The 24,365-nt window shown below is 42.5% G+C and overlaps 1 protein-coding gene across 8 annotated transcripts in view; it reads left to right on the forward strand.

Moving 5' to 3' along the window:
* The window catches only part of cfap20dc (CFAP20 domain containing), a 488,877-nt gene that overhangs the window by 26,323 nt on the left and 438,189 nt on the right, over positions 1-24,365 (forward strand). For all 8 annotated transcript variants that reach the window (XR_010020441.1, XR_010020442.1, XM_063067989.1 and 5 more), the window contains one exon: positions 3,151-3,244. Coding sequence is in view for 5 of the 8 variants with exons in the window: in XM_063067989.1 (XP_062924059.1) it covers positions 3,151-3,244 (94 nt within the window). In the remaining 3 variants the exon portion in view is untranslated. The remainder of the gene's footprint in view (positions 1-3,150; positions 3,245-24,365) is intronic.

Consider the following 24,365-nt stretch of genomic DNA (forward strand, 5'->3'; position numbering starts at 1 on the left):
GAAGCTATTAATTCTGCAGAGGAGTTGCTCTGACATTACTCAGTATCACTGCATCGCATTTAATGTTTCTAAAAGATTTTGTTAACTGTAGTCAGAAGCATTGACATTTTGAAAACATAAATGAGTAGCAGCTGGGCCTTTTGATGTCTTTGTTCCTGCATTCAATCTGCAGGAGTGAAATTGAGCTTCCAGCAGCCTGCCATTTAAATTCACCATCCCATTCCCACTTGGATTATTCTGCCTGTGGTCTTCTGCACTGTTACAAGTCTCAATACAAGCTTCAGGAACAACATCTCATCTTCAATCAGAAAGCACATTGCAGCCTTCCAAACTGATTACCAAATTCTCCAACTTTGGGTAACTTCTGTTTTCCTTCTGTTAATTTTTGCCTTTGATCATTTTTGTTCTTTTTCAATTAGTGTACTCTGCTCTGTTGCATGTTCCATTGATTTTCTGTTAGTAATTCATTACATAAAGTATAAACTGATCCTAACTATGGCATTAATTTATTTTAACTTGTTTCCATTATATCCCAGTGCTCACAATCTGAAGTGTTAACTGTTTCTCTTTCTAAAGATGTTGCCTGAGCCACTGGGTGTTTCCTGCAATATGTTGGGTGTGCTGAAACCACGGGGGATGGCCTCTAAGTGATAGACTTGCCCCAGGTCCATACTCAAAGAAAGACTGTGATCTGCAATGGCAGGCTAATAGTGAAACTGGGCTAGCAGAACATCTGCTCCTTTGCGCTACAAAGCTTTTTGAATACTAAAACTATGATTCACCCATTAATCTTGATTTGATAGTAATGTTGGTTGTGAGATTCTCAGCATTCTGAAATGCACTGAAACTTCAGGGGGGAAAAAATGCAGGTGCCAGAGATCTGAAACAGGTCCTTTGGCCAATTTGTCTATACTGAACTAGATATCTTTCTGATCTAGTCCCAGATGCTTGAAAGATTAAAAGCCAAAGTAATGCTTCAATTGAAAGATTCTGAGTTAAAACTGGGATGGGTTGGTTGGGTGGGGGAGTTAGTTTTAAAGTTAGAGAGAAGGTGGGCTGAGAGATGGATAAGATTGTGTGGTTGGTTGAAGCCGTGCATTCTGTGGGGATGAGCTACTAATAAGTTGAGTTGAAGGGCAATAAAGAAGTGTAACCCTGTTTGTGATTTTAAGCTAATAATAGGTCAGGATGTACTGATGATGAGATATGAAAAGAAATGGGGCCAATATCACAGGTAGATAGCAGAGAAAGTAAGCTATTGGAAGTTGGGAATTCATTGTTGGCTCTGGAAGGCCTCAGGCTTCCATTGGGGCTCATTATAAAATACAGGAGGCCACAGGTCAGGGTTGGGAGTGTGATGGAGAATAAAAGTGGCAGGCAACAGAAAGCACAAGATTGCTTCTCTGGACTGAATGCCGGTGCTCTGTAATGTAATCACTAGTCTGTTTTTCTTCTCCTCAATGTAACGAAGCAACCTTCTGTGCTGACTTTCACTTCTGGTGTTAGTCTTTTCCAACAGAATTGATGGAAAATGCATGAACTAAAGTATTTATGAACTGGATTTTGAAATACGGTGGAGCCTGGTTAATTGGCCAACAATTGATTGGGGCAGCAGCTTATTCGGGACAACTCTTAAAGAGCAAAAACTAATCAAGAAAATAAGCGGGATACCCATTGTTTATTTGGGACACCATGCTGTTTAGTTGGGAAGGGAGACTGTTGCCAGTTTCCAACTAGCATCAGTCATGTGCACTTGTGTAACCGCTAGAGACTATGCTGTGCTTAGAGCTAAAAGTTTTAAAATGGCATCAGTTGTGTGTTTCTCTTCAAAAAGCAGTGATTTTTCTCACTGATAGTTGATGAAAAATAAGCAGCAAGACAATTCAGAACTACTCTGCTCACTGTCGTTTCAAGTGTTCAGGCTTGGAAATGCCAGAAATGGCTAGGAGCGAAAATGAAGCAATTTAACTTTGTCAATAAGTTAAGAACTATAAGGAATTTGAAGGTATCAATAATCATCTTTAGTATTACAATGAAAATGAAGATTTGGAGGATGCAAATGTCAAAGGATTGTATGCAGGATGTCTATTATCTGCACTAGTATCTGTGCTGATTTTGTTCATTTACAGTCAATCAAAAGAACGTGGCAGCGTACACTGAATGAATTCCTCTATCGATGACTATTAGAAATTAATACAATTTTATAGTACTGTATTGGTGTATCCTAATTTGTTTCGTATTTTATTGAAATTTATACTTTTTTACTCAGTTAAATGACAGTTTAGCTTTTATATACCCTTTAAATTATTTTCATGAAACTTCTGCTAATTGGGGCAGCCACTTAATTGGGCCAAAATGTACTGGTCCTGATGTATTCCAATTAACTGGAATCAACTGTATTTGAAATGTTGGATTGTTTTTTCAATGATATTATATACTAACACACTGTTTAATAATTTCTCTAGCCCTAAAATAATTTTGTACATTTCATAAAAATATTTTAAAAATATTTCAAAATAATGAACAACATAAGTTTTTATTGTTTTAAAGTTTGACAGTTCAGTTGCTATCTGAAATATTCAGCTGCAACTTCTAAATTCAATTTGTAATTGTATCTTTGTCTACCTAGTTCAATACATGTGAGGATATTTTGATGTGATTGGATGCTCAGTGAGCTTTTAATGTTATTGCTGCTGGATGTATAAAAGCAATTGACCGTAAATTGCAGAACATTTAGGATTAACCATTATGGTAGGTGATAATGCATAAAAATATAAAGCCTTTTAAATCGTTCATTTTACTTCTTTTCATTTGTAACTTCTGATGTTAATATTCTCACAAGTTAGAGTGGGTTGGGGCGGGGGGAGCTCGCCAAGTAGTCTAGTAGCTCCTTTGGTACCAATTTTAGACTGGAGAAAAACATAATCCATTTTCCTGGGTATACCATCTGCTTCTGAGAAGCAGATTTATTTTGTTAAACTGTTATAGGTTTTTGCAGATGGTAGTAGCATATTGACTGTGGTTTCTGCTAATCCATAAAGTTTGCCATTGCTTTTTCTTACTGTATTTCAGAACATTTTATTTTATTTGTAAAAGTTAAATGAGCATACTTAGGATGTTTTATACCTTAAAAGATACTTGTTGTTTCAGGTTTTTGACAAAGAAGTGAAGAGCTACGTTTATATACTGGAAGGAAGCTGTCAGAGAAACAAAATGCAGTTACCCAAGGATAACAAGCAATCACGTAAGTAATGGAAGATTTATTTAAATTGACCTATTTGTTATTATTGCAAATTATTTTATAGAATAGCAATCACTGGACAAGTTCAGGAATAATAGATAAATCCAAGAATTCTGTAGCTCATCCTTGTTGTACATCTAACTAGTATTTTAGCTTGATCAGGCTACACAGAAGAAAGAATTTTGTATGGGAAAGAAAAGTGCTTGTAAATCAGCTTGTTCTTCCCTGATTCAGCATCAAGAGGTATCTGCAAATAAGGGAGGTGATATACACATTTGGAAGGTTATAGGGACTACTTTATTAGAGTTATATAAAAAATAAAATACAGAAAGAAATAGATTCTTAAAATGCAGAAGGAAACAAAGTAATACTCAACAGCCAATCAGTGAACCAATCTACATAATCCTGAAGATGTTCAATTACCTTTCACACAGCCTTCTCTCTGTCTCTTTTTCCACCTTACCAGTATCTAACATAACTTTTACTCCTGTACTTTTCCATCCCCTAGTGGTATCAGCCTGTACTTTCTTGTCTCTTGAGACCTATGGCCTGAGCACATAACTTAGAAATAGAGACAGCTAGTCTGCAAGGAAGAAAACATTCTTCACTACAATCTAATCTCAAATGTGCACATCTTCAGGTTATTACCACATTCCAGGCAGACACCATTTTGTCTTGCAACCAAAATTTTGTGTTACACACTACTGCGTGTACTAAGGAGGAATCAGTTAATTTAACTTTCTTCACAGTTGACAAAACAGAACTACTGGAATTTGATGTATTTAAAAATATAATGTTTAAACTGTATATAAATGTAATGTTTACAGTAATAACATCAAGAGAAATACAGCGCTACATCTATGTTTTATAGAATCTCATAAACATTTATTTTCTAAACCTTTTTCCCCAAACGTCCCCTCCCCCATGGCATGACCTGATTGATTGCATAAGGCTCAGAGAGGGCTTCTTGTTTTTACATGAAATCACCCCCAAAATAGACCAGTGAAGATAGCTTAGACAATGCATTTTAACAGTGCATTGAAAGACAACACGTGGTCTTCCATTTGCTGTCATCCACCTTGCTGTTTCTGCTGTTCACTTTTTTTTATATGTTGTTTTATTGTTTATTAGGTGGGAGATTTTAAAAAAGATTGATCTGACTTGCCAGCAATTATAAGAATTGAAGGGCATAATTAAGCTGCATCCTTGATTTTTTTTTGGGGGGGAGAATGTACAAGCATTCATGCAAACTAATGTAAATTGATAAGATATTGTAAACTGAATGAACTAATAGAGACAATGAAAGAGATGTGGCTGTCACAATGATCCATGGCCTCCATTGTTTGGCCTCAACGTGGACCTGGTATGATCCATTACTTACTAAGGTCCTAAGGTCTATGGTGGACGCAATCAGCAGAGCGATTCAAGACAGCAAAAATCAGCATGCTCTCAAACAGTCTATCACCTTTATTAGAGCGGGGGAGAAGGCTCAACATCAGCCTAGCTCCTCGGGAGGACTTCTTGCCACTGCACGAGACTGGCAGCTCCAGGTCGACCTTGGGAGGCAGTTCAAGTTCCCAAAGGACATAGCAGCTGCTCTGCTCTGCCCGGACATAGTGTTAATATTGGAGTCTACAAAGCAAGTGGTCCTGCTGGAACTTACTGTCCTCTGGGAAGACCGGATTGAAGAGACCAACGAGTGCAAGAGGGCTAGATACACAGATCTTGTTGCACAATGCTGGAGCAATGGCTGGAGAGCTCGCTGTGAGCCAGTCGAAGTTGGGTGCCGGGGCTTTGCTGGCCATTCATTACAGCGGATCCTAAAACTCCTTGGAGTTAAGGGACTGCAGTGCAGAAGAGCCACCAAGAGCATTCTGGAGGCTGCTGAAAAGGCCTCATGGTGACTGTGGGTCCGGAGGGGGGATCCGTGGATTAGTGCGCCGATTGGACACAAGTCGGGGGCTGATCACCCCCAGCTGGGTTGTCCGGTCAAGGATGTCTGATGATTAAAGACCCGTAACACCCTATGACCCCGGGTTCATCACTGAAGACGTGTCCAAGTAGCACCAGAATGTGTATTCTACAACCACTAACAGCTCTTTGGTCTTATGAATCAATGAGTTTGAGAAGATGCCCACCCACCTCTTAATTGTTGCTCATAAGATTTCCATGAGAGAGGCTGAACATAGAACACAGAACAGTACAGCACAGTACAGACCCTTCGGCCCACAGTGTTGTGCTGACGCTTAAACCCTGCCTCCCATATAACCCCCCACCTTAAATTCCTCCATATACCTGTGAAATTTAAGAGACTATTAGACTAGTGTACCTGCCTCCACCACTGACTCAGGCAGTGCATTCCACGCACCAACCACTCTCTGAGTAAAAAAACCTTCCTCTAATATTCCCCTTGAACTTTCAGGGATCTGTGGACATGTACGCCAGATCCTTCTGCTCCTCCACACTTCCAAGTATCCTGCCATTTACTTTGTACTCTGCCTTGGAGTTTGCCCTTCCAAAGTGTACCACCTCACACTTCCCTGAGTTGAACTCCATCTGCCACGTCTCAGCCCACTTCGGCATCTGAGGAAGCAGTTCTTTGGTATTGGCCAATACCATTCCTAAATTAGTGGCTGCATGGATGTGAGGATCTATGATTTTCTTTGTGGAGTACCACAATGTATCTCGGGGCTACAGCCCTGGTGACACTTAGGAGTTTTAATTGCTGGTATTCATACCTTGCAATTTTATATTCCACATTGTTACTCCCTGATGTCTGAGATTCTTCGTACTCTTTCTGTTCCGTCTTGATGTTAATTTTTAGTTGCCTCCTAGTGATGTAGAGTAATATAATTAAGAAACAGGTTTGTTGGCCCAACTGATCTATACTGACCAAGATGTTCATTTCCCATTAAACATTATAACACCTTTCTTCTGGCTTGTGTTTCATTAATCGGTAATTACCAGTAATATACTGAAGTTGCTGAATACCTCTGTCAGAGAAATGCTATTGGCAACCATTACTACTTAATACCACTCTTTACCTCTGAGATCAATACGATTATAAAGTGGTTTCTCGTAATGTCAGGTTCAGTGGCTTTACCATGTTTCATGCTTTTCATTGCTTTAGTTATTTTTTCTTTGGTAAGAGGTGGGCCAGAATTAGATTATGAAGACACGCAGTCCTCTATTATTGTCATTTAGTAATGAATGCATTAAGAAATGATGCAATATTTCCGCCGGTGTGATATCACAAAACACAGGACAGACCAAAACTGGAAAAACTGACAAAACCACATAATTATAACATATAGTCACAACAGTGCAACAAGACCATAACTTGGTGAAGAAGTCCATGAGCACAGTAAAAAGTTCAAAGTCTCTCAAATGTCCCACATCTCACGCAGACGGGAGACGGAAGAAAAACTCTTCCTGCCATGCCCGACCACAGTCCGTCTCTGAGTCATCTGAAAACTTCGAGCCTCCGATCAGCTCTCTGACACTGAGTACTGAGCGCCATCTCTGTCCAAACGATTCGACCTCAATCTCGGTCGCCAACAGCGGGCAAAGCCGGGGATTTTGAGGCCTTCCCTCTGGAAGATTCCTGACCGCGCAGTAACAACAGCAGCGAACTGGCGTTTCAGAAATTTCTCCAGATGTTGCTGTGTGCTTTCACGTCCATCTCCATCAAATCAGAATTGTTCACGGCCCCTATTTAATGGATACGATCCCATTTTTCACCGGAGGGCTGCACACGCGTGGCGTGCTGCTCTCTCTCCTCCTGCCGAATTTAGGGTGTTTAATATCTGGGGGTTCCCCTCTATTATCTTCAAAAAGCTGCTCTATACACTGAATCCACCTCTCACATGCTTTATCTGGATCTGTTGTTATGGATCCGTCTGCTGATCTTATGCATCCTGTAGAGAAGGTTTTCTTGATTCCAGTAATTTCCTTAATTTTCTTGTGCATTTCTTTGCTGTTGTTAATATGGCCTTCTACTTCATTGCATTTTTAATTCAGGCATTCTTCCTTTGCAATATTGCACAATTGTCTGGTCTGTCTGTCTGCTCTCTGTATTGCACTTCATTATTCTTCACTAACCTTCTTTGTTCCGTCAGATCTAGAATTTCTTGGGTTATCCACCCCTTGTTGGTGTGTTGTATTTGTACTGGGATTATCTCCTTTGCTGATTGCTGTATAGCGTATTTAAATCTATCCCAAATAGGTGTTGTTTCATTTTTGTTGAGGTATTCTTCTACAGCTGTTTTGAATTGTTGCTTATGTAAGACTCGTTTCATCTAGTGGCATGATCTCGGGGGTGGCTACCCCTCCCTGACCAAACTTTAGCATTCTTGTTTGGGTGGATGCTGCGTGCTGTGTCCCCTGTGTAACATCAGTACCCTGAAATAACATTGTCCACAATGTGTAGTTAAATGATTAAGATTTTATATTTAAGTATGGGGTTAGTAGAGAAACAAAAGAAAAGGAAAACAAATAAAAGGTGCCAATAATCTCATAAACATGTCCAGTGCACAAACGTTGGAGCTCACGGATTCCCTTTCACTGATCCTCCTTCGCTAGTTGGCACCTGGGCTTCCACCCCAAGCCCAGGCCCAACGGGTCCGGCCACCGTCTCCTCAAGCCACGTCTTCTCTCTTCATCCTCCTTGCGCCTTCTACACAAAGGCCGCGCAAACGAACAGCTTTCACACAGACAGAAAGAATAATATCTATCCCAATTGGTTAGCAAATGTATACAAGTCCCGTTATCACTAATTATAACCCAAACATGCTGCTATAGAGAACCACTGTCTCAGCAGTTAACAGTACAGAGAAGCCATTTTATTAACCTTAGCAGTAATATAAAAGAAGAAACCCTTACACTTAAATATGCTATCATTTTTAAGTTCTCCCAACGTATACTTCTTTCTCTTTTTTCCATGTTTCAGCTTCTTTAATTTTGTTTTGATGGTAGCTATTACTGGATGGTGATCTGAACCACAGTCTGCTCCTGGGTAGGCTTTAGAATTTGTGATATTATTTCTAAAATGTTCATTGATGGTAATGAAATCAATTTGATTCCTTGTTCTATCCCCAGGGCTAATCCAAGCACACAATCTACGTGGATGGTTTTTATACCAAGTATTGGTTGTTTCTGACACACCAATCAGTAAACCTTTCTCCATTTTCATTTTTCTCCCCTAATCCAAAAGGTCCTATGGTGTTATCTACCCTTTCCTGTCCAACTTTGGAGTTAAAATCTCCCATGACTAGTTTTTTATCCTGAGATTTACATTGCTCATAAGCACTGTCGAGATCTTCATAAAACTTGTTGATATCCTCTTCATCTGCATCATTTGTTGGTGCATAGGCTTGGATTATGCTAATGTTAAAAGGGTTACCCCTTAATTTAACTAAAAGCAGCCGGTTGGATATCTCCCAATATCCTATAAGATATTTTGATACTTGTTTAAAATAATTCCAACTCTATACATATGCTGTTGACCTCCAGAATACATTTTCAGAACTATCGGTCCATCTAATTTCTGACAGGCCCAAGATATCAACTTCCAACCTTTTCATTTCATTTAATGTGTTGTCTAACTTTCCTTTCTGGTAAAGTGTATGGATGTTCCATATTGCTACTCTTAGCCTTTCCCTATTGCTTACAGTCTCTGGATGATGGTCTGGTGTCACCTGCAGCCCATGACTACCCCTACAGAGCAAGGTGTTGTTCTGTTGATTAGAATCAACGCCATTCACCCTATTGTCTAGTTTCCTTCTTCTGTCTTTCCATGATTGACAAGGCAGAAATTTCAACAGTGGTTTGCCGTTGCCTTCTGTTGCTGCAGTGCTCATCTAACTAGAGCATTTGACCCCTACTCGTGTTCCCAATTGGGAATCATACACTAGATGTCGCCCAACCTTTGCTGCTGTTGTACGAAGACAATCCTCCATCAAAGCCTGGAATCCATCTCCCTGCTGCTGGAGACTTCAGTGATTTTAGGTAACACCACCACCATTGGTCTGGTTATTTTTCTGGCACCAAACACTCGCCATATACAGAGCTCCTTCAGCGAGACGGTGCACCCGGACCTAAGTCCTATGTGAAGGTGACATTGTATTGGGTGGGAAAAGCTATATAATTGCTATTGGCATTTCCTGATATTTAGTCAGGACCAAAGCATCCCGTACACCCCGTGTACCATATAAAACCTTGAAATCACCTCCTTTTAGGTAGCCACAAAACAAAGAAACACAGTAGAACCCATTCTTTAAAAAAAAGACCATCAAACACCCAATATTCAGTGGGGGAGGGGGAACAAATTGTTCAAACAGTAAAAGTAAGCAAATAACATTCAAAACTGAAGATCACAAAAGTACGTCCACAGCCATGAAGCATGTCACAGCTGATCCAGGAGCCAGTTAGTTTCAGGCCTCAGCCTCAGTTTAGCACAGAGATGAGTAAGCCTCACAGAGCAGAGAGCTGAATGCTGGCCTATCTTTCGCCTCCAGCCCCGACACTCTGGCCTTTTCAATCTGGTCTGGTGTTTAACTCTGCCAAACCTTAGGTCATTCTTCATTCATGGACCAGGCCCTGCTGCTTTGATACACTTTTGGGCTCAGGCCCTACTGCCTCCATCTGGCCTATACCCAACCTTTCCAATCTGTCCCGGTGTGTAAATTGGTCAAACCTCTGGTCGTTCCAAGCTCCTGAATCCAGGCACTGCATCTTTGATACGCTCATGGTCCTAGGCACCGCCAGCACGATTTGGTTTGTCCTCAACCTTCCTAATCTGGCCCAGTGCTTAAATCAGCCAAAGTGCGGGTTATTCCTCGCTCTCAGGCCTAGGCTCCACTGCCTTGACTCTGCTTTGCCTCAGTTCTGCTGCTTTGAATTGCCTCCAAGTTTGCTCCAACAATGGCAAAACATTGGCTTGTTCTCTGTTCTTGGGCCTGAGTGCCACCACCTCTGTTCAGCCCGTACATGCCACGCCACAGCCATCCTGCACCTTCATGACTTCATTTCACACCACAGAAGTGCCAGATTATGCAGGCAGTTTAAAAAGCTAAACTCTGGAAGAGAAATTACAGGCTATTGACAGTAGTGTTAATTTTTCAAGAATATGTGAGTAATTAATAATTGATTTGCTGCCAGCAAGTCATTACTGTGCTCCGCCTGTGCCATCTTAAACTCATATATGTAAATGAAGTAGTAGAAAGAGAAATGGGAGATTGAGGTTTTTGTTCCTACACAAAGACTAGTGATGGTCTGGAACTCACTTCCATCATATTCGTAAACTAAAAAAGAAATAAAACAGTGACTTGTTTCTCTGGAAACTAAGTCTGAAGTGGCAGTTGTTCAAGTGAAGTATCCATCTGTATTAAAATGAACCTGCATTAGCCTTTCGTTTAATGGATTTTTAGAAATTCCTGTGGGGGCTGGTCTTACTGAAGCAGGTTCTTTGGTATTCTGTAGCAAGCCAGCAATACATTCCTCTTGGACCATGGGCTCAGCGCTTGAGTTGATATTATAGCACACTGTATTGTCCCATTTGGGTTTTCACATGCTTTTGTGAGCTCTGTTCAGTTTCACTGACCATAAAACATTTAGTGAGGAAGTGTAGCAACCAGAAAGTCACCAATTTCTTAACATCACTATAAGAACCGTCACCTGGAATCTACCACATAAATCTGCTATTTTGTCTTTCCAGGCACTTTAAAAAGTAATGGGAACTTGTACAATGCCAATTCTTCATCACCCCAAATGTCCATACAATATGTGTTATCTGTACATAATAATAAAAACCTGTACTGGACACCTTTTAAATACAGGTTGAGTACTCCTTACCTGTAATTCTGAAAACCTCTGAAATCAGAATTTTTTTTGAGTGCTGACATGACCTGACATGTCCACAAAATACTGGGAAGATTCCCAGGCACGTGGAGTTCTCTGCGCACCATAAACAGTTCTGAGATGTGACCTCGCACATGTAATGTACAGAAGTTAATGGAAAAATAGAAAAATCCTGCATAAAGTGATCACGTCAGCACCCGAGTGAACATATGCTACTTAACAGTATGTTGACCATGAAACAAGCAAAGATCTATCTTGCCAAACTGAAGAAAAGGATGTTTGCAGAAATTTAAGAAAGAGCACAGCATTAAATTTTTAAAGCATCTGCTGATCGTGAAAATCTAGCACCCGAACAAGTATATAATGCTGATTGTTTTTATACTTTTACATAAAACCTAAAAATAAGTAAGGTACAAATACAGATGGAAGCTAATCTGAACATTGGAAGTTTGGAGAGGAGGGGACTTGAATCAGGTCCACCACCTGAGGATAAAAGACAGGAGCGGGACATGGAGTGTAAAAGAGCTTTGACAGGTGGCTAGTTGGTGTTTGGGATTGATTAGTAAAAGCAAATTAAAGGAAAGGAGGGGCAAGTGCAGCAGCCATTGTCAGATTGGTGATCTTAAGGTTTTAGCTCTTCGAGGCTTCTGGGAAGGGAGGTTTCAGTCAGATAAAGCAAAGGAAAGAAAAGATCAACATGTTCTGTTCTTTATATCTGCTCAGCTGGGATAGTGGGAATGACAGGCAGGACAGTGAATTGTTATTCTTGCGGGATGTGGGAAGGCAGGGAGACCTTCAGTGTCTCTGATGACTACATCTGCAAGAAGTGCACCCAGCTGCAGCTTCTAACAAACCATATTAAGGAGTTAAGAGCTGGAACTGGATGAACTCTGGATCATTCAGGAGGCTGAAGTGGTGATAGATAGGACATATAGAGAGGTAGATATATCAAAGTGTAGGACACACAAACTGTGTGATAGGAAGGGGGAAGGGGTTAAGGAGCCAGTGCAGAGTACCCCTGTAGCCATCCCCCTCTACAGCAGGTTCTATCTCTTTGGATGTTGTTGGGGGTGGGTGGTGGAGGGGGAGTCCTAACAAAGAGAGGTCATAATGGCCTGGTCTCTACCACTGAGTCTGATTCTGACACAGAAGAGAAGGAGAAAGAAGAGGCACACTGTGTTGCTCCGTTGGTAAAAAATGAAATCACATCATTAGAAAGAAGTGAGATAGGGCCAGAAGGTGTTGAATCATTGTAGATAGAGCTAAGGAACTGCAACAGCAAAAAGATCCTGATGGGAGTTGTATACAGACCCCCAAACGGCAGTAAGGAAGTGGCCTACAAATTACAACGGGAGATAGAAAATGCATGCCAAAGGGTAGTGTTACAATAGTCATGGGGGACTTCATTATGCAGGTAGATTGGGAAAATCAGGTTGGTGCTGGATTCCAGGAGGGGGAATTTCTAGAGTGCCTGCAACGTATTTTTTTTAAGAGTAGCTCGTGGTTGAGCCCACTAGAGGATCAGCTATTCTGGATTGGGTGTGGTTCATTGAACCAGAATTGATTAGAAAGCTGAAGGTAAAAGAACCCTTGGGGGCACGTGGTCATAATATCGAATTCATCCTGAAATTTGAGAAGGAGAAGCTAAAGTCAGATGTATCAGTATTGCAGTGGAGTAAAGAGAATTACAAGGGCATGAGAGAGGAGTTGGCCAAAATTGATTGGAAAATAACACTGGCAGGGATGACGCAGAGTAGCAATTGCTGGAATTTATGGAAGCAATTCAGGAGGCACAGGATATATACATCCCAAAGAGAAAGAAGTTTTCTAAAGGAAAGATGACACAACCATGACTAACAAGAAAATTCAAAACCAACATAAAAGCCAAAGAGAGGGCATATAATAGAGGAAAAATTAGTAGTAAGTTTGAGGATTGGGAAGCTTCTAAAAACCAACAGAAAGCAACAAAAAAGTCATTAAGAAAGTAAAGATGGAATAGGAAGGTGAGCTAGCTAATACTATTAGAGGATACCAAAAGTTTCTTCAGATACATAAAGTGTAAAAGAAAGGCGAGTATGGATATTGGTCCACTGGAAAGTGATACTAAAGAGGTAGTATTAGGGGACAAGAAAATGGCAGATGAATTGAATAAGTATTTTGTATCAGTCTTTCACTGTAAAAGACACTAGCTGTATGGTGGAAGCTCCAGGTGTCAAGGGGCATGAAGTCTGTGAAGTTACCATAACTGGACAGAAGGTTCTTGGGGAAACTAAAAGGTCTGAAGGTAGATAAGTCACGTACCAAATGGTGTCCACCCCAGAGTTCTGAAAGAGGTGGCTGAAGAGATCATGGAGGCATTAGTAATTGTCTTTCAACCATCACTGGATTTTGGAATGGTTCTGGAAAACTGGAAAATTGCGAATGTCACTCCACTCCACTCTTCAAGAAGGGGGAGAAGCATAAGAAAGGAAACTGTAGTCCAGTTAGTCTGACCTCAGTGATTGGGAAGATATTGGAGTAGATTATTAAGGATGAGGTTTTGGGTAGTTTGGAGGCACTAGATAAAATAGGCCATAGTCAGCATGGTTTCCTCAAGGAAAAATCTTAACTGACAAATCTGTTGGAATTCTTTGAAGAAATAACAAGCAGGGTAGACAAAGGAGATTCAGTTGATGTATACTTGGATTTTCAGAAGACTTTTGACAAGGTGCCACACATGAGGCTGCTTAACAAACTACAAGCGCACGGTATTACAGGAAAAATTCTAGCATGGATAAAGCATGATTGGCAGGAGGCAAAGAGTGAGAATAAAGAGAGCCTTTTTTGGCTGCCAGTGACTTGTGTTCCAGAGGAGCCTGTGTTAGGACCGATTCTTTTTACATAATATGCCAGTGATTTGGATGATGGAATTGATGGCTTTGTTGCAAAGTTTGCAGATGATGTGAAGATAGGTGGAGGGGCAGGTAGTTTTCAGGAAGTACTGAGGCTACTGAAGGACTTGGGCAGATTAGGAGAATGGGGAAGTGTATGGTCATGCACTTCAGTAGAAGAAATGAAAGAGCTGACTGCTTTCTAAATAAAGAGAAAAAACAAAAAAAATCTGATGTGCAAAGGGACTTGGAAGTCTTTGTGCAGGACTTCTTAAAGGCTAACTTGCAGTTTGAGTCTGTGGTGAGGAAACAAGTGCAATGTTAGCATTAATTTCAAGGAGACTAGAATATAAAAGCAAGGATATAATGCTAAGACTTTATAAAGCACTGGTGAGGCCTCACTTGGAGTATTGTGAGCAGGTTTGGGCCTCTTAAATCAGAAAGGACGTGCTGAAACTGGAGAGGATTCAAGGAGGTTTATGAAAATGATTCCAGGACTGAATGGCTTATCATATGAAGAGTGTTTGCTTGCTCTGGGCTGTATTCACTGGAACTCAGAAGAATGAGGGGTGACCTCATTGAAACCTACCGAATGGTGAAAGGTCTTGATAGAGTTGATGTGGAGAGGATGTTTCCTCTGATGGAATAGTTTAGGACCCGAGGACACAGCCTCAGAATGGATGCTTCCTGTTAAAATGGAGATGAGTAATTTCTTAAGTGGTGAATCAATGGAATTATTTGCCACAGGCAGCTGTGGAGGCCAGGTCTTTATATTTAAAACAGAGGTTGATAGATTCTTGATTGGTTAGTGCATGAAGGGATATGAGGAGAAGGCAGGAGATTGAGGCTGAGAGGAAATTGGATCAATCCTGATGAAATAATCGAGCAGATACGATGGGCATAATAGCCTACTGCTACTGTATCTTATGATCTTATGTCTGCCCTTTTAATCAAAACGTGGCATCATAGGTAGAGACTGAAAACCTACTATTATTTGTTGTTGTTTATCAAACAACATCCTTCAGACGCTGTTGTGCTGATTTTGTTACCCTGTACATATTATATTTTCATTATATTAATGGTATGTGTAGAAACCATGTATCTATTTTCTATCCATATTGTATTTTGTGTTGTGTGTTTATTAGTGGTTAATCATGTGTGTTGGGGCGTGGTAGAAGTGAAAATTTAGTTACCTGTTCATGCTTTGTCTTTAGGCCAATCTAGTTTGGGTAGAGATAGAGTGGGCTAAGGGGTGATATCACTTTTTTCTAAATCGTTGCTATGCTTTTAGGTACTCTTGGTGTAGTATGTTTAAATATGCTATTCTATTCATTTCGCTATATCTTTAGTTTTATTAGTTTTTAATCATTTCAAGATTGTTTTTCTAGCAGCTTTGGTTTATTTTCAAGTAACCACTACATTTTGTCAACAAAAAAGAATTGATGGTTGTACCAAAAGATCATCAGTCTATGGTAAGGGACTGCATTGGACCTGTTGGTGAAATTGGAATTGCAACACTGAGAAGCCAGGAGCAGTTTGTGGCAAATAACTACCTTTTGTTAATTCATGCTGTGTTTGTGGTTTGAACACAGTTTGGAATAGTCAGTGCTGCCTGTATGCTCGATTGGTGTGGTGTTTACTTAAGGGTTCATCGCTTTGTTCTGTTGAAGTGCTGAAATATTCCAGTTGCTGACATTTGAAATGGATGCTGTTTGTTTGGTCTGATGTAATCGCAGATAGAAAAAACAGCATGAGTGGAGCTGAAGTCAGTGACCTTGAAGTTGGCACTAAGAGAAATCAAACTTACTGGGAAAGTTTTAGCAACTAGAATCAAAAGTTCTGTAAAGGAATGTCAAAAAAGTATGAGCTAAGTTAAAGATTGAATACTATCAATTAAAAGTCTTGTGCGAGAATCAGAAAATGTCTCTCAAATGCAGTCTCATCTTAAGATTTGAATAGTGTCCATACCTTCATACTAAGCAACGTTAAATGTTGTTGTCTTTAATTCCTAACCCAGAACGAGTTAAGCAAATTTAAAATTTTGCAAATATTGAAACTCTTATTAATGCACTCTAAGCAGATGCTGAATAATGGCTGAAACAAATATGCGATGTTGGAGGTCATGTTGTCGAAACAAGTGAATATGTTTCTCAAATTTCAAAGCATGTTTTGACTTCGCATAAAGCTGAGGATCCACAGGATGATGTACACCCAGACAGCAGTGTGTCAAATGTGCCTGCTCCAAATTCTGTTGCAAGCAGAGTGCCTCGTACATCTAATAACTCCGCTGCACACATTAAAATGGAAACTAATTTAGCTGTATTATTCACACGACAATAAATTATTGAAAGAAAGAAGTGAATTTAAAGAACAAAAGGAGCAGCTATGGAGAAGGAAGGAACAGCTTAAGTTGCAGGAAGAAATTGCAGCACAGATGGCCAAACCAAGGTGCTAAGGACTTCAAATCTAGTGAGTTCTAAATATGCTCCAGCAGGTCAATTCTATGATGTGAGTTTCTATATTGATATGGCATGGAGAAAACCCAACACACTCAATATCAATGTGGATTCATTTGTTCCTCAAATATCTATGAAACAAGAACTGGGGTCTGAAGGGGTAGTTCCAGATGTTCACTCTCAACCTGCACTAAGGAGGCACTCTGGACCTATGTCATATCTAACAGCTCAAGGTGCTCATGGGGCATAGTATGGAATAGTATATACAGAAGCAAAATGAAATAACAACCTTATTGGTACAACAACAGCCCATTGCACCTCTGCCTAAGAGAGAGATTCAAATCTTTGATGGCAATTCATTACAATATCATGTATAATTGAGGGCTTTTAGGAATAGTGAGTAATGCCCTGGCACCTAATGCCCTTATGGGGGCTGGTGATCATGATTATAAACTTCCTATAATTGCAGCACAGCTGAGGTCTAAGAAGGGTAATAAGATGTGCTTGTGCTTTCCTAGTTCAAGAAACTACAGCAGTGTTCTGTACAGTAAGCTTCATGAACAAGCTCAACCCAAGACCATGGGTCAAGAGAAGGTTATGAGTAGCTACATATGTCATTTTTGTCTCAGCTTGCTCCTGCCCCACCGAACTCGTTTCTGCATACCTCAACACGGTTTTATCCCCCCTTGTTCAATCCCTTCCTACCTATGTTCGTGACACTTCTCACGCTCTTAAACTTTTCGATGATTTTAAGTTCCCTGGCCCCCACCGCTTTATTTTCACCATGGATGTCCAGTCCCTATATACTTCCATCCCCCATCAGGAAGGTCTCAAAGCTCTACGCTTCTTTTTGGATTCCAAACCTAATCAGTTCCCCTCTACCACCACTCTGCTCCGTCTAGCGGAATTAGTCCTTACTCTTAATAATTTCTCCTTTGGCTCCTCCCACTTCCTCCAAACTAAAGGTGTAGCTATGGGCACCCGTATGGGTCCTAGCTATGCCTGCCTTTTTGTTGGCTTTGTGGAACAATCTATGTTCTGTGCCTATTCTGGTGTCTGTCCCCCACTTTTCCTTCGCTACATCGACGACTGCATTGGCGCTGCTTCCTGCACACATGCTGAGCTCGTTGACTTTATTAACTTTGCCTCCAACTTTCACCCTACCCTTAAGTTTACCTGGTCCATTTCTGACACGGCCCTCCCCTTTCTAGATCTTTCTGTCTCTGGAGACAGCATATCCACTGATGTCTACTATAAGCCTACTGACTCTCTCAGCTATCTGGACTATTCCTCTTCTCACCCTGTCTATTGCAAAAATGCCATCCCCTTCTCGCAATTCCTCCCTCTGTGCCGCATCTGCTCTCAGGATGAGGCTTTTCATTCCAGGACGAGGGAGATGTCCTCCTTTTTTAAAGCAAGGCGCTTCCCTTCCTCCACTATCAACTCTGCTCTCAAACGCATCTCCCCCATTTCACGCACATCTGTCTCACTCCATCCTCCCGCCACCCCACTAGGAATAGGGTTCCCCTGGTCCTCACCTACCACCCCACCAGCCTCCGGGTCCAACATATTATTCTCCGTAACTTCCGCCACCTCCAACGGGATCCCACCACTAAGCACATCTTTCCCTCCCCCCCCCTCTGCTTTCCGCAGGGGTCGCTCCCTACGCGACTCCCTTGTCCATTCGTTTCCCCCCCATCCCTCCCCACTGATCTCCCTCCTGGCACTTATCCTTGTAAGTGGAACAAGTGCTACACATGCCCTCACACTTCCTCCCTTACCACCATTCAGGGCCCCAGACAGTCCTTCCAGGTGAGGCGACACTTCACCTGTGAGTCGACTGGGGTGATATACTGCGTCCGGTGCTCCCGGTGTGGCCTTCTATATATTGGCGAGACCCGACGCAGACTGGGAGACCGCTTTGCTGAACACCTATGCTCTGTCCGCCATAGAAAGCAGGATCTCCCAGTGGCCACACATTTTAATTCCACATCCCATTCCCATTCTGACATGTCTATCCACGGCCTCCTCTACTGTAAAGATGAAGCCACACTCAGGTTGGAGGAACAACACATTATATTCCGTCTGGGTAGCCTCCAACCTGATGGCATGAACATTGACTTCTCTAACTTCCGCTCATGCCCCACCTCCCCCTTGTACCCCATCCGTTATTTATTTTTATACACACATTCTTTCTCTCACTCTCCTTTTTCTCCCTCTGTCCCTCTGACTATACCCCTTGCCCATCCTCTGGTTCCCCCCACCCCTTGTCTCTCTCCCCAGACCTCCTGTCCCATGATCCTCTCATATCCCTTTTGCCAATCACCTGTCCAGCTCTTGGCTCCATCCCTCCCCCTCCTGTCTTCTCCTATCATTTTGGATCTCCCCCTCCCCCTCCCACTTTCAAATTCTTACTAACTCTTCCTTCAGTTAGTCCTGACGAAGGGTCTCGGCCCGAAACGTCAACTGTACCTCTTCCTAGAGATGCTGCCTGGCCTGCTGCATTCACCAGCAACTTTGATTTGTGTTGCTTGAGTTTCCAGCATCTGCAAAATTCCTGTTGTTTATGTCATTTTAGGATTGGAGGTGGTGGTTTAGATGGGGAAAATTACTGTAAACTGCCTAACATCTATACACAAGAAAGTATGCATGTCCACAAAGGATGTACTCCTTGTCAGAGGGTTCTCCAGGAATGGTCTCACCTTAAACATCTTCATTTGCCAGAGATTGATTCAGAAATTGAGCAGCTGATAGGGAGAAATGTGCTTAAAGCATTGGAGCTGTTGCAAGTGATTTGCAGTGTTAATGATGTACCCTATGCAATCAGAACAATGTTGGGGTAGACTGTGAATGGATCACTGAAAGGAGATCATGCAAAGAGACTATGCTGAGCCAGAGCTGAAAGTTTACAGTTTTTCAGTTTTGAACTTGGATGAGCTTTGGCAGCAGCAATTCAAGATAGACTTCCCTGAATGCAGACACAATGAACAACCTGGTACGTCAAGAGAAGATCACAAGTTCATAAAGCTGGTGGCAAATTCTGCAAAACTAGTGGATGGTCACTACCAGATTAGTTTACAAAGAAGGATGTTATCTCCAAAAGTTTTGCCGAAAGAGTGCTAATAAGGGATCTGAAACACAGTGAAGGGAAATTCTGGTATATTCCAAGTCATTGTATTTATCACCCAGAAAAGGGAAACTTTGTGTTTGACTGTGGAATGACTTTTCAGAATGGCTTATCATTTGGTATTGGCAGGGATTGGCAGCTGTTGGTGGACCTCGGAGGGCAGCTGAAGTTCCCCAACCATATCGCAGCCACCACCCTGAGACATTGTCCTAGTGTCTGAGTCTACTAAGCAGGTGGTGCTGCTGGAGCTGACAGTCCCATGGGAAGATAGCTTGGAAGAGGCCTTTGAAAGGAAGCTCTCCAAGTACGCAGGACTGGTCAGCAACTGTCAGCAGGCTGGATGGAGAGCGAGGTGTCTCCCAGTGGAGGTTGGTTGTAGGGGATGCGTAGCCCATTCTTTAGTTAGAGCCTTCAGCATTTTGGGCATCGAGGGAGAGAGGAAGAGGAGAGCCATCCGCAGTACCACCGATGCAGCAGAGAGGGCCTCAAGGTGGCTGTGGCTCAAAAGAGGGGAGCCATGGAGTCATAAGTAGCTAGCCATCTGGACACAAGCTGGGGTCTGATCAGCCCTGGCTGGGTCACCTGAGGGAGGTTGTATGATGTTGAAAGACCCGAAACACCTGATGATTCCAGGAACATCACTGAAGATGTGTCCAGAAGCGTCAATAGATGTATGTACACAGTGGTACTCAGCTTTTACAAGGACCATAACTTATTAGTTCATTGATTAGAGTCACAACCAGATTCAGAAAAGAATCAGTGTTAGTTATGGTAGAATTGAATCAATGTTTCATCAGCTTAAAAGTGCCAGTGGAAGATGCAGATCTATTGAAGTTTCTTTGGTGGCCTGATTATCTCAGCCAAGATGTGGTGGAGTTGAGAATGGAGCAACATCATCACTGAGTTGTGCCAATTTCACTCTTAGGAAAAATGCAGAAGACAATGAAGAACAGTTCAGCCACTAAAAAGTGGATAAGGTTTTGCAGTGCTCCAATGTTGAAGACTGCCTTGTGTTAGTGACTTCTGAGGAAGGAGCAGTGTTTTTCTATCATGCCCTTGTATCCATTTGTGCTAAAGGCAGTTTTCAACTTACAAAAGTGGATAAGAAACAGACATGGTGTGCTAGTTGTAATACCAGAAGAGCGAAATACATGAAAAATGTAGATTTGGATCAAGATATTCCTTTGGTAGAGAGAGTAGTGGGTGTGCAGTCGTGTTCAGTCTGATACTTTCAAGTTTAAGATCATGATCCAAGGTGGACCACTCACCAGGAGAGGGCTCCTCTCCACAGTCAGTTCCATCTATGATTTCTTAGGACTCTTGAGTCCAGTGGTGTGATCTGCTGAATAGATCCTACATGATGTATGTAAGAAAGGGTTTGGCTGGAATGACGCTACACCAACATCAGTTGCTCATGAGTGGACAAGCTGGCTGGAAGAACTGTGCCAGTTAGAAGACTTCAAGATTGCTAGATGTTTGAACCTCTTGGATTTTGGAGAAGTTATAACTGCACAGTTACACCATTTCACAGATGCAATTGAAGATAGCTACAGAGCAGTGACCTACCTATTGTTGTAAGCAACATGTTCTCAGTTTTTTATCTTTTATCAATCTTTTATCTGTTGAAGTCAGTTTCCATCCCTTGTACTGAGCTCATTGCTGCTATGATGGCAAGCAGTGGGTACTGGGATGTAAGAGCCATGTATCTATTTTCTATCTGTATTGTGTTGCGTGTTTATTATAGGTAATTGGTCACGTGGGTTGAGACATAGTAGTCATAGTCATACTTTATTGATCCCAGGGAGAAATTGGTTTTCGTTACAGTTGCACCATAGATAATAAATGGTCATAGAACCATAAATAGTTAAATAGTAATATGTAAATTATGAAATAAGTCTAGGACCAACTTATCGGCAGAGGGTGTCTGACCCTCCAAGGGAGGAGTTGTAAAGTTTGATGGCCACAGGCAGGAATGACATCCTATGACGCTCTGTGTTGCATCTTGGAGGAATGAGTCTCTGGCTGAATGTACTCCTGTGCCCACCCAGTACATTATGTAGTGGATGGGAGACATTGGCCAAGATGGCATGCAACTTGGACAGCATCCTCTTTTCAGACACCACCGTGAGAGAGTCCAGTTCCATCCCCACAACATCACTGGCCTTACGAATGAGTTTGTTGATTCTGTTGGTGTCTGCTACCCTCAGCCTGCCGCCCCAGCACACAACAGCAAACATGATAGCACTGGCCACCACAGACTCTTAGAACATCCTCAGCATTGTCCGACAGATGTTAAAGGACCTCAGTCTCCTCAGGAAGTAGCGACGGCTCTGACCCTTCTTGTAGACAGCCTGTGTTCTTTGACCAGTCCAGTTTATTGTCAATTCATATCCCCAGGTACTTGTAATCCTCCACCATGTCCACATTGACCCCCTGAATGGAAACAAGGGTCACCAGTACCTTAGCTCTCCTCAGGTCTACCACCAGCTCCTTAGTCTTTTTCACATTAAGCTGCAGATAATTCTGCTCACACCATGTGACAAAGTTTCCTACAGTAGCCCTGCACTCAACCTCACCTCCCTTGCTGATGCATCCAACTATGGCAGAGTCATCAGAAAACTTTTGAAGATGACAAGACTCTGTACAGTAGTTGAAGTCTGAGGTGTAAATGGTGAAGAGAAAGGGAGACAAGGCAGTCCCCTGTGGAGCCCCAGTGCTGCTGATCACTCTGTCGGACGCACAGTGTTGCAAGCACACGTACTGTGGTCTGCCAGTCAGGTAATCAAGAATCCATGACACCAGGGGAGCATCCACCTGCATCGCTGTCAGCTTCTCCCCCAGCAGAGCACGGCGGATGGTGTTGAACGCACTGGAGAAGTCAAAAAACATGACCCTCACAGTGCTCACTGGCTTGTCCAGGTGGGCGTAGACACGGTTCAGCAGGTAGACGATGGCATCCTCAACTGCTAGTCGGGGCTGGTAGGCGAACTGGAGGGGATCTAATTGTGGCCTGACCATAGGCCAGAGCAGCTCCAGAACAACTCTCTCCAGGGTCTTCATGATGTGGGAGGTCAATGCCACCGGTCTGTAGTCATTGAGGCCGCTGGGGCGCGGCGTCTTTGGCACAGGGATGAGGCAGGACATTTTCCACAGTACAGGAACCCTCCAGAGCCTCAGGCTCAGGTTGAATACTAGGCAAAGTACTCCACATAGCTGAGGGGCACAGGCTTTGAGCACCCTGGTTCTGACACCATCCGGTCCTGCGGCCTTGCTTGGGTTGAGATGTTTCAGCTGTCTTCTCACCTGTTCAGCTGTGAAGCCCACCGTGGTGGTTTCGTGTGGGGAAGGGGTATAGTCATGAGAGCAGGGTGGGGGACTGTGAGGAGGGGTAGGAGGGGAGAGTGGAATATGTGTTGATTGGGGGCCGGCAGCAGATGACTCGTGGGGGATGGGCAGGGGTCACAATGTCAAACCTGTTGAAGAACAGGTTAAGTTCGTTGGCCCTGTCCACACTGCCCTCAGCTCCTCTGTTGCTAGTTTGCCGGATGGTCCTCATCCCCCTCCAGACCTCTCTCATGTTGTTCTGCTGGAATTTCCACTCAAGCTTCCTCCTGTACCTGTCTTTAGCCTCCCTGATCCTGGCTTTCAGGTCCCTCTGTATTGCCCTCAGCTGCTCCCTGTTTCCATCTCTAAACGCCCTCTTTTTAGCATTCAGGATGTCCTTAATGTCCTTTGTCACCCATGGCTTGTTATTTTAATAACAAAGGACAGTTCTTGTCAGAACATTGCAGTCCACACAGAAGTTGATGTAATCAGTGATGCATTCTGTGAGCCCTTCAATATCCTTTCCATGTGGCTCACAGAGTGCCTGCCAGTCTGTCACCTCAAAACAACCCTGGAGCGTCTCATAAGCTTCCTCCGACCATTTCCTCACTGTCCTCGAGGTTGCAGGTTTACTCTTCACCAGAGACACGTAGCAGGGTTTTAGATGCACCAGGTTGTGATCTGACCTTCCGAGTGGGGGGAGGGGAGAGGAGCTGTATGCATCCTTAATGTTAGCGTTATCCTTAACATGGTAGTAACAAAGAGTTTAGCTAGGTATTCATATTTTGTTTTTAGTTCAGTCTAGTCTGGGTAGAGCTAAAGAGTGGGCCAGTGGTGATACCTTTTATTTTGGACTGCCTAAATACAATTAAGTATACATAAATACTCTTGAATACATGTCAAGTCAAGTCACTATTTATTGTCATTTCGACCATAACTGCTGGTTTAGTACACAGTTAAAAACAAGACACTGTTTTTCAGGACCATGGCGCTGCATGAAACAACACAAAAACTACACTAGACTACAGACTTACCCAGGACTGCATAAAGTGCACAAATCAGTGCAGACATTACAATAAATAATAAACAAGACAATCGGCATAGTAGAGGGCAGTAGGTTGGTGTCAGTCCAGGCTCTGGGTATTGAGGAGTCTGATGGCTTGGGGGAAGAAACTGTTACATAGTCCGGTCGTGAGAGCCCGAATGCTTTGGTACCTTTTGCCAGATGGCAGGAGGGAGAAGAGTTTGTATGAGGGGTGCATGGGGTCCTTCATAATGCTGTTTGCTTTGCAGATGCAGCATGTGGTGTAAATGTCTGTGATGGCAGAAGAGGGACCCCGATGATCTTCTCAACTGACCTCACTACCCGCTGCAGGGTCTTGCGATCCAAGATGGTGCAATTTCCGAACCAGGCAGTGATGCAGCTGCTCAGGATGCTTTCAATACAACCTCTGTAGAATGTGTTGAGGATGGGGGGTGGGAGATGGACT

This window comes from Mobula hypostoma, chromosome 15 (assembly GCF_963921235.1).
Source record: "Mobula hypostoma chromosome 15, sMobHyp1.1, whole genome shotgun sequence".
NCBI lineage: Eukaryota > Metazoa > Chordata > Chondrichthyes > Myliobatiformes > Myliobatidae > Mobula > Mobula hypostoma.